General features: G+C 36.4%; 1 protein-coding gene across 3 annotated transcripts in view; it reads left to right on the top strand.

Annotated features, from left to right (window-relative positions):
• The window catches only part of Rpn3 (regulatory particle non-ATPase 3), a 120,909-nt gene that overhangs the window by 861 nt on the left and 99,146 nt on the right, over window positions 1-20,902 (top strand). For 2 of the 3 annotated variants that reach the window (XM_081736003.1, XM_081736005.1), the window contains exon 2: window positions 6,357-6,513. In XM_081736003.1, the coding sequence (XP_081592129.1) occupies window positions 6,405-6,513 (109 nt within the window). In that variant the 5' untranslated portion in view covers window positions 6,357-6,404. Of the gene's footprint in view, window positions 1-3,451; window positions 3,517-6,356; window positions 6,514-20,902 lie in introns of all 3 variants that reach the window. The other variant, XM_081736004.1, reaches the window with a different exon arrangement.

Below are 20,902 nucleotides of genomic sequence, written 5' to 3'. Positions count from 1 at the left end.
GAGTGCACTTTATGCAGAACAAATGATTTTGTCACGTTGTTGACATGACGCAAGGTAGCAATAATTAGGGTAGGGTCGAATTAGGGAAGTCTGGACCTATTTGGTTAAAATTAATAGAGTGTAATTGCTATTTATTATATCGGTTCCTATGAATGTTCTGTTCAAAGTGCACTCTTCCATCAGAGCAGTGACCAAATCACTCTCAACACGTCTTAAGCAACAGGAAGACATCGATCATGGTAGTAATATACCAATATATAGGTGTATTACTTCCATAATGAGCGTAAGCGTAATCTGGTTCCTCGGCAGGTGTTGTGAATAACTTGGCCAATTTCAGAATAAAATCCTGAGCTGTAATAAAAACGGAAAACGTGCCTACTGGGCTTCTACCCGCCTTCGTTCGCTATCGCTCGCTCGGTAATATGTAAATTTTATATATTAAAGTTTGGTATAGAGAAGTAAGAGCCTCTACTATCCTATATGGAAGGTCAGTAATTTAGAACTTTCTGGAGCAAACAGCATCACGAGTTATAAATACATAGATTAGCCCGCGTAGCGTAGTCGCTAACGCTCTCGCCTTCAGTGCGAGCGGTCCTGGGTTCGATTTACGGTTGGGGCAGTCGGTCGAAAAAGTATAAAACCAATTTTTAGGAAAGCCATCCTGAATGAGGTTTTGTTCATTCACAGCAGGCAAATGCCGAGGTGACACCTAATTTATAGGTCCCTTTCCCCAGATAATGTGCTCGCCTAATCCCTCAGACGTAATGGGCTAAAGGGCCATAAATGCCGAAAGCCCAGAAATCTAAATCCTATAAATACACAGAAAAAAACTAAACTTCCTAACCTAAATAAAAACATAGCACTTCTATAAAACAATTAAAAGAAAAAAAGAAAGAAAGAAATTAAAGTAACCTATAATGATACGACATTTCACGTAAAGAAAGGAAGTAACATTCAACATGAGAATCATCCGTACCTAATTTCCGCTTTCACAAATACCGTACCAAGAAAAATTCAAAATCAAATTTTCAGACCTGTTGGTAAACACCAAATTCCGCTTCAAATGGGACCACATTTTGAGTACGAGCACCAATAGGAGGATCGACAAAATTCAAAGAATGACTAACAATTACGTGCTGCCATTTTTCTTTCTCCAGTGCACTATAACCTTTCCAACAATCAGTTAACACAATAGACTCTGAGTGCATATGAGTAACAATAATATTAGACTTTCGGGGGAGCGAAAATTATCAACACATTCAGTATATATATATATATAGCTAATTTCCCTGCATATACCACCAACAATCAAAATCAGTACGTCTCACACGTCCGACATTAAATTTACGTCTACCAAATAAGGAATCAGAAAGTTCAACATGAAAGTTCGATCCAGCACTCAACACACTAGATTCTTTAACTAGAATTTCTAAACAAACTTCACAACAAAATGATAACCGATCGCACACGCTAGTATTACTTAAAAGTTCACAAACACAAAATGAATCAGTAATTCATAATTGGTCACACCACAAACAAACAAACAAAAAAAAGTATGTACTTCACCAATGCTTAATTTCACATTATCAAAAAATGTACCTTTACGAATAGAAATAAACTTCATGTACCGCAAACACTTCTGATTGTAGCAAACTACATACACGATCATACCACTGCTCTCACGAAACCTAATATATGAAGTCAGAGGCTGTGAACAGTTCTGGCATGTCTGTTCAAACTCAAGCAAGCCACACAGGGCAGAAATACGATAAGAATTCACATCACAATTAATAACATACATATTTAAAAACCATGAATGAATATCACATGCATTAAATTTCATAAAAGGTTCACAAAAAAAAAAAAAAAAAAAAAAAAAAAAAAATCGTATTTCATCTACAGTCTCCATGCAACTTGCCTTCTTCAACACACCACCACAATCAGCCGAACAGAATCTCAACAAATAACACATACGCGAGCAAACTAACAACAGCTGTGAATAATACTAACAGTGAGAGGGTATCACCGCCTTATCCAAGGTAAGGAATTACCTGTAATTGTAATGCTGAACTGGTACAACTTAAACACAGGTTGGTGCATATTTTTCGCATTTGTCTTCGTTTGCGTGTATAGGCACTCGGTTTGGTTTTACTTACGCAGACGGTTCTACCAAGTAGAGAATTTACAGGTAGAATTTAGTATCTATTTGTGTAATTCTTCAGCAAAGTGAAACGGGAAAACGTAATCTAGCAATCAGAAATACATTAAGAGATTATGATACCTAACCTAACCTAAACTTACTGAATGTAGGCGAACTAACATGAAAAAGTTTAAAAATTGGAGCCATGATCGGAAGAAATGTCTGCGGATGTAGTGCCCTCGTTTCGCCTCCCTTGCGCTGGCCCAGTAGCTTTACCCTACCATTAACGGCAATAGATGACAATATTGTATGTAGTGTTCACATAGCACAAGTTGTTTGGTACGTACGTGTTTCTCAAACGAGTAGTCGTTTGCGGGTATATTATAAATCTGTATGCAGTTGGCTGGCGCCTAGAAAATAAGGGTCTAGACGTCATTAGATGATCATTAATAAAATAATTGTAATTGTTAAATAACTTTCTAGTGGCACCGCTTGTGGGGTATCGGTATAGGCAAGAAACGAAGAGAGTGGAAGTCATGGGGATATATTTCCACGGAGAAGTGAGTTTTACAGTTACATAAATTTGACCTTGTTTTCTTAACCTGTACGAAACAGTAAATTACTTTAAGATACCGGTACAATCATAACTGCTAGTTACCCCATACCAAGAGCCATGTAAACTGTATGAAACCACAACTTGTAGTTTAACGAAATTGAAATCTGCTACGTGGATCATTGCCACTGGAGATTACCAAGCGGTCAGCACAAATAAAATATTAATACAAATATAGGCCTACAATTTTTTAAAACGTAAAAGTCATAATGTAGTATAATGGCATATTTACATCTTTTACCACGAAATTAAAAAACGAAATTAACATTACACCTAATTCGATAAAATTTAAGCGCGAAATTACTGAAGTTTTATGGTTGAAATAACTACATTCAAATTTAACTGATTTACTGTCAATTTCGATAACTGATCGTTGTTGGTATACTTTGAACGTAACATTAATTAAGAGAATAGTTCCATACTTTGGTGCACGAGGTTCGAAGTTTTAGATAATAAATAAAGTAGATTACATAAAAACGAACTCGCTTTGCACCGATCCTATTAGTTTCATTCAAGAATTATGTCCGCAGCCACAGCACACGCCGAAATATAGAAGTTATGAATTCTTGAATGAAACGCGTAACAATGGATGCAAAGTGAGTTCATTTTTCAATTAAATATGTAGCCTACCCTAGAGCATCTACTAGTAATTGTAAGTGAAATAGTGATGATATTGCCATTTCACATATGTTTTTCAGGCTTGCTCTCTTAATAGACTCTGAGACATTTGCTAGTTCTACTTCACGTGAAGTATGCTCTTACGGTGAGTAATACAGTCTGCCTTTCGATAACTTGTTTGGTTGACATTAAATTTAATACGATGATAGTTTTGGTGTTTATAACTTTAATCATTTATGCAGTCAGGTATTGTGGTGACTCATAGTGTTATATATATATATATTGAATAGTGATTATTGCGTTGTTTCGCTGAGTGTAGAAGAAATTTAGTCTTGACAATGTTTGAATGACACGAAGACGTATTGCACTATCGTTATTTCCCTCACTCCACTGAGATTGTGTTGATCTCCCAGTGAACGCATACTTTGAGATACAGTATTCTGCTTTGTTATGGTTGATATTGAGTTGATGACGTTTCTGTAGAGATTTAGAGTTTTCTGCATAGCGATGTTTGCATGTTTTCTCTGTGTGGTGGTGCTAGTATGAGGTTCTCGGTTATACGACATTTGTCATTCTTGTATTTTCAATCCTCTTGGGTAAATCTCTGTCTATTGCCAACTGCCGAGAAATTTCACCGTAGTGTCAACCTACATTCGTGAGCTCATTAATATTGTCACTTCCACTGATTTCAAGTACGAAAAAAGGTAGCTAAAAAGGAATAAAAGCACGGCCAGAAAGAATTGAATGAAATCTTTCTGATGTTTAGAAAAAGTAAAATTTCTTTCCATCTCCTTTTCTTTCTTTTTTCTGTCTCAACCAAGGAAAGATATTTTAATCAAAAAAGGAAAGACAGCAGAAAAGTGGTTGCAGCTTAACGCGAGATTCGAACAACTCGTGCCCCCACCGGGAATCGAATCCAGGACTCTTTGATTATAAGGCGACGAGCGTAACCATTCATCCACTGGGGCACTCTGAATAAAAAGGCAGTAATAATTTCAGGGGATGGTCTGCGGGATGATTTTTCAAGTACTTCAGTTTCATTATGTCTATTTTTATTATTATTATTTAACGAAGCTACAGCCATAATCCATATCTTTCCAAAACTATTAACTTAATAAAAATAAATGCTAAGTATAAAATTTCTTAGGCCAAACACTGATTCATGAAGTTTTTCTCGGTACATCTGAGTTCGATTATTAATTATATATATTCCTCGTCGAAAAGGAAATTTCAGCGAGAATTGCTGCAGGACATATTTCATATTTTTTTTATCTTTCGTGCATTGAAATTTCTTTGGGAGTTCATAACTGACTGTGATTTCTGTTGGGTTTCATAATAGCATTGGTTTCAGAAACTACACCAGGAAATAGGGAGACAGTTTGGTGCGGTGGGTAGGGCGCCAATAGCTTCCCTACTGTATCCTCTATTGTCACGCTAGATGGCTTACGTCAGACTCCAAACGAAATTCTTCTCTGTTGTGTCTTTGTTATTGTGCAGAATGTGTCTCTGAACATTCGGCATTTTCTTGATTTTGTTCATTTACGTACTGTGCTGTCCTGGGAACAAAATCGCGTGTCTGTGTGTGCATAGGTGCGTGAGTGTGTGTTAATATATCAAAATGGAAGAAGTTACAGCCAGCACCTCTTTAAGAATGGTCAGGTGTTGAAGAGCAAATAAAGGGCTATTGTTATGAACGTGTTTAATTATTGAAAGCAGAAAAACCCGGGTAAAAGTATAAGTTGGGTCGCGAGTGAAACAGCTGAAGCCACGAAAACTTCCAGGACAACTGTTTTTCAAAATTCGAAGCGAGTTATCGCATGGACCTTTAGTAACACTAAACAAGAAGCGATTAAGAAAGAAAATTCCTAAGAACAGTCGATTTGTAAAAAATAATGAATTTGTTGGGAGTGCGATCAGACAAAAGGTCTACGGGTTCTTTAGAAATTTGATTATTTGGAATGTGATTGATTCAATGTAGTAAGTTATTTATTATTATTATTATTTATTAGTCGTCGTGGTGTGGATTTCCTTTTTACTACGTGAGTTTGCAACATCAGTCGGCAGTATAATAGAAGCGCGATCTGTTCTGCATTTTTTTTAATGCTCAATTTGGCATCGCTGTTCCCATAAGACCAACAGTCCACTCTTAAGTCTGGATGTGGTATAGTGACAGAAACATTTGAGAGATTGCGATGGGATGTCTTACATCACCCGGCGGTCGCCCCTTCCGACTACCATTTGTTTCGATCCATACAGCATGATCTTTCTGTGCAACACTTCAAAACTGTCGAAGATATCCAAAACTGATTGGACGGGTGAATTGCCTCACAGAAACTCGCTTTTTAAATTTTTTTTTTATCGCGGAATTCATTTGTTATCCGAAAAGTGGGAAAAGTTTGAAGCTGCCGAGAGACAGTACTTTCAGTAGAAGAATGTCGTTCTGTTCATTCCACAAGAATAGACAACTGGAATGACAACTTGTCATTTGTATAAAAAAAACAGCGGGAATTAATTCAAGCACCCAGTAGCTTCTGTGAATAGCCTTGTAACATGGTCCACTATACCAATCCAAACTGTATACTGGAAATACAATGTGAGAAAGCATAATGTTCCAGTCTTGTCAAACACTCACTATAGTCCGCGTCACCCGAATTGGCGTGTGGCATCAGTTAATAAGCTCGCAGTGCGCTGTTACTAAACATTCAGGAAGGAATCTAATCATTCATAATTGTCCACAAATGCGAACAAAATCAGTTATGAATGATTATATTCCTCCCTGAAGATTTAGTAACAGGGCACTGCGAGCTTATTGGCTGATGCCACACGCCAATTTGGATGACGCGGACTATAATAATAGTTGTTTATTTCAAAGTAAAGATAATACTAGCTAAAACCTGGGTCGAAGTTGAAGGACTCTTGTAATGTTTTCTTTTACTGTTAGTTTTGAAGATTAATTCTCTGTTGTGTTATTCTTATATTTTTCAGTAATTGTAAGGATTTACATGTGATTGATTGATCGTGAGAAGAGTAAAGATGGTTGCGGAACAAGTAGCTGATGTCGATATGAAGAATGCAGACAGCCCAGCTGGAGATGGAGACACAGGCGAGACAAAGAAAGACGTTGATTTACTGACAATTGAAGGTAAATTCATTAATACCTTTAAAAAAAAAAAAAAAAAAAAAAAAGACCTTTATATGTGCCCTGGAAATTCTAAAAAGATGAAAGCAACTGAAAAGAAATATTACAAATTGCAAATAGCTTGTTTAAATAATTAGCCCAGGATGTTTTTATATATGTATAGTTATAAGCACCCGTGGTTGCCGGATCTTAATTCAGAACGTGGACATAAGGAGCGAAAATAATGTCATTATTCCCTTACATAATGTTATGTAAGCATACGTAACCAAAATGTAATTTTGGTTGCATATAGGCAGAGCGTTTTTAGAAACTGCGAGAAACATGTATACATTTTGATTTCCTCAATAAACCCCTTACCCCGACCCGAAAATCGAAGAAACGTCTTCATACACTATTAAGTCTGGTGAAGATGTGTCTGTGTACAAAATTTGGTGGCTCTGGATGACACGCACACATTATTATTATTATTATTATTATTATTATTATTATTATTATTATTATTATTATTATTATTGATACTGCAAGTTTTGAACAAGTGTGCGTGTAAGTGATTACCAGCAGTTAAAAACGCGATTCCTGATCGTAGTGTTTTCTTCGAACAAAGTACAGTTGTCAAATTGAACTTAAGACAAGCCCTTATATAAGCATAATTTGTTGTTGCGGACGCAGATCTGAGACTGAAAATCCGTATATGTCTCTCTCTACCTCTAGCATTTATAACTACTATTACTAACTATTATAATAACTTCTATCACTAACCAGATACTGTACCGACTGATTGAAAATAAATTGATGATTATATACATCTACCTTATTATTCCTATTTTTTGGATCTTCTCATTGCATCCAAAACCACTTTGTGGAATTCTTGAAAAATCATTTTCAAATTCATTTGAACATAAGTTTCAGCTTTCACAAGTTCTGTTGACATTCTATCATCTGATCATAAAGCTTCCATTACATTGAACACTAGTTCGATATACGCATTACTAATGATATAGCGAGAATACACTGCATTATTTTGATCCACAGGTTTAGTGCATCTGCTTTCTCGAAAAGTATTGCAGTAATGAACAATCCTTTGTATCAAGTGTTGATAATACAGATTTCAAGAAAGAAAGAAAAAAAAACTAATTTTACAGTCCATTCCGTTGAAACTAATTTTAATTTCCATCGCCACCTGTGTCAAATAATTAAATATTGGTATTGCGCGATAATATAGGCGTAACAATGAATTTAATTTAATTATAACCTTTTGTTACATGAAAATATAATCCTTGTAAATAACTAACAACAATTAAGTATTTGCTGATTGGCGCTTTAAGGTACATATTAACAATTATATACGTAAAAGAATAAATACTATTTCGGGATACAAGCTAGTGCTTATTTTAACAATTAAGTAACAAATATTATAATTAGAGCCCGGATTATATGTAATTATGTATTTTTTTCCTTGCATGTAGTTCCGGAAAAGTTCAAATCTTCACGAATCACGTGAACAAGATCATCATACGTAGGTTTTATTTTACATATTTTACTCAAAATTACATATTTTCAGGCATTTTACATAAAATCAAATATTTTAGCAGTTTCTTGTATTTCCTAACCATTCTCTACTTGTAAATGTTATAAGGAATGAAAAAAAAAAAAACGTGCAAAAATGTTACTGGAATTTCCTATAAATTTGCCTTGTCCTGCACTGTATTCCAAGCTTTAGGAGGGGGGAGGAGCAGAAGGTCATACCTAATTTTAGATGTCTGACATTGAAGATTTACCTGCTGAGGCAGTTCATTCCATCACTCTTTCAAGGAAAGTCACCCTGCTAGTTTCATCCCTCCGTGTTGTCTGACATAAAAGTAGACGTATTGTGGAAAATTTCTTCATACGAAGAGACATTATCTTGTAGACGTGTTTATCGTGGATTGAGGTTTTGTGTATTGATCTTTCGTCATGGCATCATCGCTAGCATCTAACGTAAGTTAAAATCGTGGGTTACTGTAGATGATGCTTTTACAAGCGATCTTAAGGTGGTGATTTGTACAATATGTGACAAAACGATAAGTTGCACCATGAAATCGCAATTCGAACAATATATACGAACGGCGCTTCACACGAGAAAGAAACGAGAATCTTTTCACAAACAAGTTCTTTTGATGCAGATGCGACAGGGATCGTTTTTGCTGGAGAATGAGTTTTTCGCGGACACGTGTGGTGCACTAGTAGCTGCAAACATGTCTTGAAACAAGCTTCAAGTGCCAGAATACCGTTATTTCTTGAAGTATTGCAAGCGAAATATCTCGGACGAATTTACATTGCGTAAAAACTACCTCGATGCTTGCTACAACAAAAGTGTCGAAGCAATTCGCGTTGAAATCGGTGATTCGTATGTGTGGACGAAATCACCGACAGTGTGGGACGCTTTGTAGCTTATTTAATAGTTGGCAAGCTAGATCCCAACTCGTCCTCCAAATCCTACTTCATATATTGCAACGAGCTTGAATGTGTTAATCTTTCTTCCGTGGCAAGTTCGTAAATGATGGCCTGAAAGTGCTGTGGCCTCGTAGTGTTGAAGCGAAGAAAGTTCATGTTTTCTACACCGACTCTTCAGCGTACATGTTAAAGGCAGGTAACGCACTCAAAGTTTTCTACCCAACTTAGTTCGCTTCACTTGTGCTGCACATGCACTTCAATGTGTCGCAGAGGAAGTAAGAAGCAACTTTCTTGATGTGAATAAACTTATTTCCAGTAGAAAGATGTTGTTTTTGAAGGCTCCCCAAAGAGTCCACTGTTTCAAGGAACGTCTGCCAAATGTACCTCTCCCTCCCGAGCCGGTGTTAACAAGGTGGGGTACTTGGCTAGAAGCAATGACATTTTACAACGAACATTTTGAGGGCGTCAAATCCGTTGTAGACTCTTTCCCCGTCGACAGTGCAGTTTCCGTGCGTGAAGCGCAAGCTGCGTTTTCTCTTCCCAAGATGTCTTCTTTGCTTGCATACATTACAAGTCATTTTGGTTGGCTTCCGGAGAGCATCAAGAAATTGAAAACTTCTGGACTCTTGCTTCAGAAATCCCTGAGTGTCTTGGAGGATGCGAGAAAGAAGTTAGATGTTCGAGAAGCTAGCGTGAATGTTGCTGCTAAGTTCCAGAGGGTACTGGAAAGGAACCCTGCGTTCGTCACATTTCTCAGTGTGTGTAAAATCCTGAATGGAGAAGTTACAGAAGATCTGAATAATATTTTCCCCGATAAAATTCACTTCATGAAATTCATCCCAGTGTCGACATGTGACGGCGTCTTTCTATGTCTTTTGAAAACGTTGCAAAATATATCGTGGTGCATTGTTTTTCTAAATAAGTGCCGCAGATAGTTTGGATTGTATTTGAATATTAGAAAAAATGTAACATTTCTTAAACTGTCATACAACAAGTGATTATTTAGAAATAAACAACGAACTGCTTTAACCGAGTGCAGTGTATATATTAGTGCTATGTTTCTAAATTCATGCAAGAATAGTTTTGGTAAGTACATTGTGAAAACTTTCTATTATATTTGATATGCCATAATGTTCCAAAATATATTTTTTTTCCGAGTTGAACTGCATTTTGTTTCATGATCTAATTATTGGAAAGCTTAGCAAATTCATTTTCAAATTTGCTTAATTAAATTAAATATCACACATACAGTATATGTATACAATATAAAGTATTCAAATTGCATAAAAACAAAATTATATACGAAAACATATTTTAGCGATATTTTGATATTACATATTTGAATGATGTTACATATTTTACTACATATAATTAGCTTTTTTTTTTTTTTTTAAGTATTTATGTACAGTCACCCACATAAGTACTTGGACCCCAACTAATGGAATTATAACAGTCAGGTCCAGGTGCTTATGTGGGGACTGTACATATTTGGCAAAATATTACATATAATCCGGGCTCTAATTATAATAGATAATTATTTATTTACCCCACATAGATTCAATATAGATACCACATAGATAATTATTTATATATTACCACCACTGGTGTTCTGCAATTATTGGCAGGTCACTTGATATAGGCAGTTTAACATGTAAATCCATTTAGTCCATTCCTTGTTCGAGCTAGTTTCACTTGTTGAGCCATAGAATGCAGGAGAACCCGGGTACTCTTGACGCTGCATCCGGATATCTGGCAACCTTGGGACTAAGTAAAGCAACACATAAGAATTCTTGTGATTCTGAAGCTCTTCGAGCGCGCGGCGTGCAAAGCTATGGAACACGGTCTCCGTTGCCGTGCCGAGCCGTCCCTGACCGAACTCGGCCATCAAATATTCGACTGGTATTTCTCAAACGATGGGGTACTTGCCCTCCAGATTTCATTCAGATCCACCCAGTAGTTAACGAGAAATAAAGTACCACATACAAGCCGAACCGAGCCATACCTATCTCTGGTCACTGTGACATTAAAAACGAAGCAACAATTTGTTAACACTATTTATGGTACAGTCCGCAGCAAAAAACCTGCAACATGAGCATGTAAGTTGATTGTGAAACGACGAAGTTTTTTGCTCCAAAATAAGTGTGCAGGGGAGGACGCCGAGTTTTCTCCTGGCGTGATTCGTACTACTTAGACGTTATGTTGATTCCCTGCGTTGTTAGGCGTAGTTTTCTAATAAACGTACATACTCATGTTGCAGGTTTTCTGCTGTGGACTGTACCTAAGTTAAAATAAAATGTCTCTCTCTTTCTCTCCATTTCTTTGAGCCAAATTTTTGTATGCGTTTTCAATGGAAATATGAAATGTTCAGAGTTCTGTAAAACAATTTATGCATATATATAAGACATGTGTAAAATTGTTTTGTAACTGGAATGCAGCTTTTGAGAGAGGACCATAAAAGCTGTTCTTTAGGTTCCCTCATGGAAATACCTCTGCTAGCACCCTACTCCAAAAATGTAACAAAGACAATTAATTTGCAGTGAAATGAAAGACGAGAAAAGAGATAAGATCAGAATTTCCGGTTGAAATTATCATAAAGTAGTGTTAATAGTTTGTTCCCTTACACTGTGGAAGTAACGAAGTTTCATAATGTGCGTTTCTTGTTGTCATATTGACATCTTCATATACTTTTACTGGTATATACAGATGGCCACATCCATTTTAATATTAGGAACAGCCATCCCTTTGTGAATGAAGAAAACAAACCAGTACCTTTTGACTTCGAGTGTCATCCTTTTTATACCTCATCTGTACAGAACTTAAAAGTTTTTTTGTGATGCCTACTCAGGTGTGGTTTCCACCTGCAAGTAGGTATGAGTTTGCGGACGAAACAAAGTAGTTTATAGAGCTCCTTCGTGGCTAAGCGGTTAGCGTACGCGCCTTTGGCGTGGGAGACCCGGGTTCGATTCCCGGCGGGAGCTCATGTGGTTCGGATTCCACGTTAATCAGTAGGTCCACGTTTCAGATAGCCTCGCTACTGAAAGGGACGCTAAACTAAAATAACTCAACTCAACTCTAAGTAGTTTACAGGGGTTCTTAGCATTAAAACAGAATTATTATGGTGTATTCAAATTGTAATGACATCGTTAATGCATACTGCTGCCAAAGATGTGAGAGTATCATTTATGTTCCTAGACAGCAAAATTGGCGGAAAAATGCAGCTTAAACGTGAGTGAATAACACATACTTTAGTTTATGGGTTATCACCAAACTTCATTTCTTGAAGAAGACATAAATGTATAATTCTGGAGAATCGTAAAAGGGCCATTCCACGCGAAAGTGATCCTCAACCCAAATTTTCGAAAATTGTCATAACCAATGCATTTTTACGTATATATGAAGTAAATAGAACGAAATTTACTTTTTCACAAAGAAAACCTTATTTATACTTAGAATTCACGTAAAATTTTAAGTGTAATTTGTGAATTTGTAACATGTCAGCTGCGAGGAAATTTTTTATTCTTGTTATCGGCAACATTTTACGGTATATTGTGCATGTTTGGCTGAAGTAACTTCGAGCTATTCCAGATGCTTCTTTTTGCTACAAGCTTCAGTTGAAAAAGTGTTTACAGAATAAAAATTGTTTATAATATCATTAAAGATATAAACGTCAACTTGAGTGTCCTGCCCGTGGCAGAAAACTACCAAAAGTTATTGTAATGAATTACTAAATTTGAGAATGTGGTTCGTACTTAGTAGAAGTAACAATTTGCACGTGTACTTCACATTTATCAAATTTTGGACTAATGCTAATAATATGTTTCAATTTATTTCCATTTGAAAACTTGTCCTGCCCGTGACAGTGGGCATGCCACTGGTGGGATAGTTTGTGTACATTGGTTATTCATGATAGAAAATGATTCCATGTGTCCTAAAATAAAGTTTTCTAAGCATGAACATTATTTACTTAAATAGAGGATTATCTATTACTGTCAGTATGATGTTTTTACTTAAAATAAATTTCATATAAATATTATCATTAGCGTCACCTTTTTGTTCGTTTCAAGGGAAAAGTGGATGGGATTGGAGTACGTACAAAAAGGCCAGTATGGAACTTTGTGAAACAAAAGAAAGTAATTGTAGAATGTGCTGCTGATTTCGTAGCAGCTTTAAGCTCTTCGTTTCAAAATATATCTGTTTTACTACTATCACCAGCAGAAATAATAATAATAAAAAAAAAAGACGCTTTGAATAAAAGACGGGAAAATGCTCTTGTCAACTGAATGTCTCCAATCAAAACTTTTTTTTTTCTGCAATTTGACAGCGAAAATTTTTTAGTTTGTCGAACTTTTAAATCAGAGCTTCATCCGTGTAAAATCTTTAAATTTTTAAGAGACTTTTATTCAGATTCTGAAAATGATGATTCCGAAAGCCATGAAGCTATCCTGAGGGACGACTTAGGTGTGCATGTTAGCAAGGCTTGTGTTAGACCAGATATAACAGAGCTGTTGAAGATATAACACAAGAAACATTTTTGTGATGGAATTTTTCTCTAGTGGACAGAAAAAGAAAACATAGACATGCAACTATCGTACAAAGCCCAGTGGAAGAGGACGGAGAAGTCAAGGAAATTCGTATGAAGACCGTAAGCGATTGCTTTAAAATTTTCATGACTGTTGATTATGTGTTTTACGTGCATTTCGATCAAATAATACCTATGATACCAGCAGTGCCGTGCCTTGAGGGGAAGCGGGGTGGCGGCCCAGGGCGTCAAAGTAAGTGGGCGCAAAAGTCAGGAGGAAAAAATAAAAGATATATATAAAATGGAAGGAAAAGTATTAAAAAGTGCTCAAAATCAAGGAAAAGCAGGGTTTATTTTTGAAAATTTTCTTACGCGTCGCGCCAACCATGGTGACGCTTTGCGACTAGTCTGTCGACTTCATTCATATTTACGGGGACGCCGTCGCGGCGCTTCGTATACTCTCGCCCCGGGCGCTGATTTCCCACGACACAGGCACTGGATACCAGCACCTATTTTATATACTGTTAGACAGTGTTTTGTACGAATTTCCCTACAAGGTGGGTGTAAATGAGCAAATAAAGTGTAGGTGGTGAGAAATAAATGTACGACATATTATTATTTTTATGTGATAAAAGCGAGCCTCAAGTAAAATAAATAGAATTATTTGTGTACAATGCTATAACAGAACAGCAGAAATTTACTTATTTTCGATTTTATTCCATTTTTGAAATCATTCTTATTGAGATTTTGTGTGTTGATTCACACGGTGTCCTGCCCGTGACACAGTAAAGTTTAGTTTATTTATTAATATAAATATTTGGCAAATTTCTCTTACGTGAAGTTTGTTAAAAAAAATTCATCATTTATACATTTCCGTTTAAATAAAAACATTTTGAGCTAAGAATTTTGTAACAGAGCTTTGTAACTAAGAACAGAGTTTTGTAACATTCACTTGGTGTGTCAAAAGTCACTTCTCTTTTTTGTCCCCGCCCGTGACAGACGTTTAGGGATTAATATTTTCTACTCTAAACAGAAAAACATACTGAAAGCATCAGCTACATATACTCCTAAGTCTGTACTACTCATATATCATACAATTAGCAGAATTTATGTTGTACTTTTAGAAATATACAACTTTAAAGCATCAAAAATGTAGTGTAAATGTCCTGCCCGTGACGATAGAATGGCCCAAAAGGGTTTCTGACCTTTTAATCGCTTTCAAGAAAACACTTTCACCCCTAAATTAAATAATAATAATAATAATAAATCCTAATGTAAACTTTATTTCTCTCCGTATCTTCACGTAAGGTATCAAGACGTCGCGAAATTATCCTATAATACTTAATATAGCAAACTCGCGGTTACTGACTTTATGTAGAGCACTTAAGTATGCAGTTCAGATAACGAAAGAATATACGAATACATCATATAGAGGCTGTAAGATAGAACTCAATGGAGAGCGCTTACCTCTGGTACATGGGGTTCCTGGTTCGATTCCCGACCTAATAAAGTTCGTTGTGGCCGTAGGTTTTCTCGGAGCGGTCAAGCTTTGAGCCAGTGGTATCAAATTTGTCACAAACGCTGGAAATCGTTCCTCTCTTTTGGGCTTGATACCAAATGTTTCAGCCCATTTTCATCTAACGGTTTAGCATTTTCAATATTCTTTTAACACCAATTTTTCTTGCATCAGTATTCAGATTATTTGCCAGATTATTTATTTGGATTATCTGGACTATTTGAAAAAAAAAAAGTATATTAAATTGATTGAAATAATTTAGTTATAAAATTTAATATAGTACAAACATCATAGTTACATTAAACAATATTGTTATAGTATTACGCTAACACGAACCCTATTTCAACTATTTTTCGTTCATCGTATATATATATATATATATATATATATATATATATATATATATATATATATATATATATATGAGTATGTCAAGCAATATCCTGCTAGTATTTGCATTGTGCAAAATTATGCAGTGTTGCCAGCTCGACATTTATTAAATGACACTGTCAAGTTATTACAAATTTGAGATTACCATATGAAAGGAATACATACAATATCACATTGTTCAGTGTTTCAAACGAAAGACAGCATAGTATCACAAACATCAAAATTTTCAGAGCCTCTGCAACAATAATAAAATGAATGAGACGGATGGGGCAATGCATATCCAAAGTACCTTACTTTTGAATACTATGATCATGACATGGAGTATTTTCTTCATCTTCCTCAGACACAAATGCTCTTGGATGATTTTTTTTTTCTTAGGCCTGACTAGGGATGTAAAATACCTGGGTATTTATTTCAGCTAGTAAATACCCGGGTATTTACCCAAAATGGGTATTTTATGTTTCAATTAGCAATAAATGGATTTTATCGTTGTCAATGAAAAATATAATCGTCATTTGTATCACCTGCAACAGGAGCACTAAATAACCACCTAATTAATCATTTTTTATAGTAATTAAAGAATGTATTTGATATTTATTAAGTGATACAGTCGGATTTCCTACCTACTCACCATAATTTTCTTTCTACATACACTAAATTTCCTTTTATTACCCTTGGCGGAATATAGTTATCCATTCTACCCTGTGAATTCTTAACCTTACCTTGGTGTGCCCCTGAGGAGTCAATCAACTACGCGGTGGAATTTGGTAGTGGATCAAACCAACACGAAAATTTAAAATTTATGACAGAACGTAACGATGACTAGAGAAAGTGAAGTCAGTTGTCACCAAACCAGTCATACACTATTATTAAGTATTCTGCCTGCCAGCAGCTCCTGGTATTAGACACGGAATTTAAGTTCTTCCTTAGGTTCGCCTCTCATGAAATTTTCTCCATTTTTCTCAATCTGGCTCATCTTCTTTTGTTTTACAATACATTCTCCAGTTTTTCAAATCACCGATGAACACACTAAAGTATTTAAGTAACAGCAGGATCTCTATTACTAAAGAAATACGTTTTCTTTTGGTTTACCAAATTTATTAATGGCGGAAAATGAATTATTAATAATTGCTTTCCTATTTTAAAGATCTAAAGTTCACAACAAGTTTATTATATTTAACCTCTACCATATTTGGAGTATTATAAAACGACACAAATTTTACCGTCCTACTCAGAATCAACCGTAAGATCAGAGTCGGAATCATCAAATAATTCTTCAATATCAACATCACTATTACTCGCTTCTTCATTTCCTTCTATGTCACTCATTTCTCTGTATCCTCTTCCAATGTCTCTGGTGTTTTGTTCTTTTCCATGCCAACAGCTGGTGACTTGTTCCTTGATGATCCTGGTCCTGAGTGTTGCATCCGTGAAACTTCAGGCAATCTCTTTAAAAGCTCCCAGTTATCATAAGGATATGTTAGTTTTCCTGTCCTCTCCAATGGTAAACGATTTATTGTTTTACTAAATGTAGAGAGAGTTCTTTCTGTGGTAGCAGATGTAACCGGAGCACAAAGGATTCGAATGACGACATCAGCTAATTCAGTGATGTCTCGAAAACCTCTCCACCAAAGTAGTGAGCTCATTTGTTCCACTCCGTCTCACAAAAACTTCCTTGCCAATTTCCTCCCCTGTCCCTATAGTCAGTCAAATGTGATCTCACATGTGTCAGTAAAACAGAATTCAATCCCATTTGTTTTCCAACTTCACAAACAAAGTTTACTTCATCCAGCAATTCTTCAGCGGTCAATTTACAGCCGTGAAAAGTGGGATCGAGGAGATCTGCTGCCAGAAGAATTGGACCCAAGCCGGGTTCACTTCTTTGTTTAAATTTTTCCGTCATTGATTGCTCTTCTGTTTTCGAAAGGATTGATGATGGTAACTGTTCTGTCAGAGTTAGATGAAGTCTCTGGAATTTTGACTGCAAATTGTCTATGTGATACTCATTTTACTCGAAGCATTTAATCAAATCCACTATAGGTTTCAAATTGGCTACAGGGTTTTCAATACAAATCCAGAATACATCATCAAGAAATATTTTCTTGATTTCTGAAGGTAATGACGATTCCTCACTCACACGAGCGTCTGAAGCCCATTTTCATTGACAAGCACACTTTGGAGGCATTATGAATGGTTTTCCCCATCTTGTTTTTTCAGGCAACTTTAACGAAATTGTAACCCTTTTCTCACTTGAGTTTTGTGTAAATAGTGATTGCAGGTGATGGCTATGATTGTTTAACATCAATTACACTTTCCAGTAATGTCTTTACCGACGGATATCCGATGATGTCAGAACAAAGCAAATGGAGAAGATGAGCAATACAACCCAAAGATACTATGCTAGGATACTTCTGTTTTACTAATTTAAAAGCTGCTCTCATATTGGGCGCTTTGTCTTTTATGATTATTAAAATTTTTTCAGGATTATGTTTTTCAGAACATTCATAATCTCTTCAGACAAGTAATGTGCGTCGTGTTTATTTTCTTTCGACAACGCGAAATCAACAAAAACACGTTCAGGCTTTAAAATGACGAAATAACTGATAGATTAATTTCTTAAATTACTCCAACCATCACACTGTAAATGAAGATTTCTTGATTCCTCTAACTTCGTTTTAATTTCCCCTTGCATTTCACTGTGTTGAGCATCCCAGTAACTCGTAGCCAGGCGATACCTTGATGGAAGAGAATACGAAGGACGAATTTTCTTTTTTAAAAAATTCAATCCACAAAGAGTGATCAACAAGTGACAGGGGACACCTACTAACGAAGATCGCTTTGGCAATGCTTTCCTTCAACGCTTCCTGGAAGATTTCATTAAGGTTCCATACGTCGGCATTTGTTTTAAGAAACATCAATATTAAGATTGTATCAAAAATCCGAAATAGTAGCGTTGAACCTAAGAAGCCATAAAAAGTCAAGAAAAGCCTGTATATTTGATGGAAATTGATGTATTTTTTTCGTATAATAAATGTGACTATACTTACTATATCAAACTCACTTTCTACTTTCATTAAAATTATTCCAAAATGTTCTTTTAAATTGGAAACTAGTAGACATAAGATACCATCTTTTCATGATTAACTTGAACCTTCATAATGTTCAACTTGGAAAGATTTTGATAATTTTGGTCTTTATTCAATTAGTTGTAGCCTCTGATATATAATGCTTTAGATACATGATCCAGCTTTCGTTCATCTTTTATTCGTATGACGGTTGTCTGAGTTGTCTGTGAAACACATCTGAGAATTTTAAAATTTCAAAATTGCACATTTCGGGAAAAATTGTTGGATTGAAGGAGTCTCAAAACATCTGTTCTCAAATGAAAATACACAATAACTTGATAGGGTTCTTGAAAATCGGCGGCGTATCACAAACTTTACATTTAAAACTGGGTCTGTCTCCCAAGGATTTATTTGGTCTAGGAATTAATTCGTGCGGGTGGACAAGAGATGGCGCAACGAACGGAGCGTCCCACAGTTCCGTGTATCCACACATGTGTTGCAAACCCCTGTCATCGCGTATCGTTCGTAGTATAGGGCAGTGGATTAAAGCGTCAACAACACCAGTTTGTAGTTAAGTGAACATGGCGCAATTTGTGCCTGATAAAGTGTTTTTGCGGGGTGTCCTGCTGCATTACTTTAACATGCAGAAAAGTGCGACTGAAAGTCATCGTATTTTGGTGGAAGTGTATGGTGACCATGCTCTAGCTGAGCGAACGTGTCAGAAGTGGTTTGCACGGTTTAGAAGTGGTGATTTCGGCTTGGCAGACCAAGAGCGAGCTGGACAGCCAAAAAAAATTCAAGACGAAGAATTGACAGCATTGCTCGAGCAGGATTCGTGTCAAACGCAGGAACAACTTGCAGCAGCATTAGGCGTTGATCAAACAACAGTCTCCAAACGCTTGAAAGCCATGGGAATGATTCAAAAGATGTCACATTGGGTTCCACATGAATTGAAAGACAGAGACGTTGAAAGACGAAAAACCATTTGCGAATTGCTGCTTCAACGACAGAGCAGAAAGGGGTTTCTGCATCGAATTATTACGGGTGATGAGAAGTGGATCCATTACGAGAACCCTAAACGAAAAAAGGCTGGGTGAAACCAGGTGGACCAGGTCCATCACAACCAAAACGAGATATTCACTGTGCAAAGGTTATGCTGTGCATATGGTGGGATATGAAAGGTGTGGTGTACTATGAGCTGCTGCAACCGGGTGAAACTATGAATGGAGAACGTTATCGACGACAATTAATGCGTTTGAAGCAAGCTCTGGCCAGAACACGACCAGAATGGGAGAACAGACATGATAAACTTATTGTTCAACATGATAACGCTCGCCCACATGTTGCAAAACCGGTCAAAACCTATTTAGAAAATGTCGGATGGGAAGTTTTACCCCACCCGCCGTATTCACCAGACGTTGCTCCTTCGGACTACTACTTGTTCGATTGCATGAACAACGATTTGATTGGACAGCGGTTTACTTCTTCAGAAGATATCGAAACATGGGTCTCTGACTGGATCGCTTCCAAGGATGAGGACTTCTTTCGCCACGGAATCCGTACATTGCCTGACAGATGGGCGAAAGTGGTGGCTAGCGATGGACAATATTTTTCTTAAGGTATTTATGTATTTTGTGTTTGTACTACAGCTTCAATGTGTGCGTACCAACCGCACGAATTAATTCCTAGACCAAATAACAAAGAGGGTTTATATACAATTTCTATGTTTGGACAACCTAAGGCTTGAAGTCATACTACGATTTCTTAATTTTTTAAGTCTTGGCGAAACTAATCGAAGTTTAAAAGCCGTTCACACCTTGGTGAAGAAAGGGCATAGGTGGATAAGTATAGTAAAATAGCCCGAGATCAATCTTGAGACGACAAGAGGGTGGTAATGTAGGTTCCCCCAGGAGACATTAATTTCTCATGTTTCAACTCTGACTCTGATTTGTTCGTGAGCAATGATGTAAACTCGGAAAAGTTAATTATTTCTCAAGATTGGCTTAATCGATGTTGTTCAAACTTAGATGCATGTAGTTATATGTGTACGCGAGGGCTTCGTCTGAAAATTTGTAACAGCTCATCCGCACCATTCCCCCCTTTCAAAACACTCGATTCAATATTTTGATCTCTTTACCTATGAAGTTCTTCGAGAAAAATACAAAAAAAGGTTTTAGATGTCGTTGTAACATAGAATAACATAATATCCAAAATTGTATCGCAGGTGAGCTATGGTCAAAAGTGCCTGCAAACCCGCACTGCACATGAACGGGGTAAATTGGTTATTATTTTGCATATATATAGTGAATGAACAAGAAAACACGCTCGACAGACCCCAAAATATTAAAAAAAAAAAAAAAAAGTCACCGGTAGGTTAACAATTCTTAAAACTTCAAAATAATTGAACTTTCGGAAAATAGTCATTTTTTGGGTAGGTAAATACAAAAGGGGTAAATACCCATTTTTTAT

This window comes from Thermobia domestica, chromosome 13, assembly GCF_964235325.1.
Source record: "Thermobia domestica chromosome 13, izTheDome1.hap1.1, whole genome shotgun sequence".
NCBI classification, from domain to species: domain Eukaryota; kingdom Metazoa; phylum Arthropoda; class Insecta; order Zygentoma; family Lepismatidae; genus Thermobia; species Thermobia domestica.
This window is presented reverse-complemented; position numbering and strand designations above follow the sequence as displayed.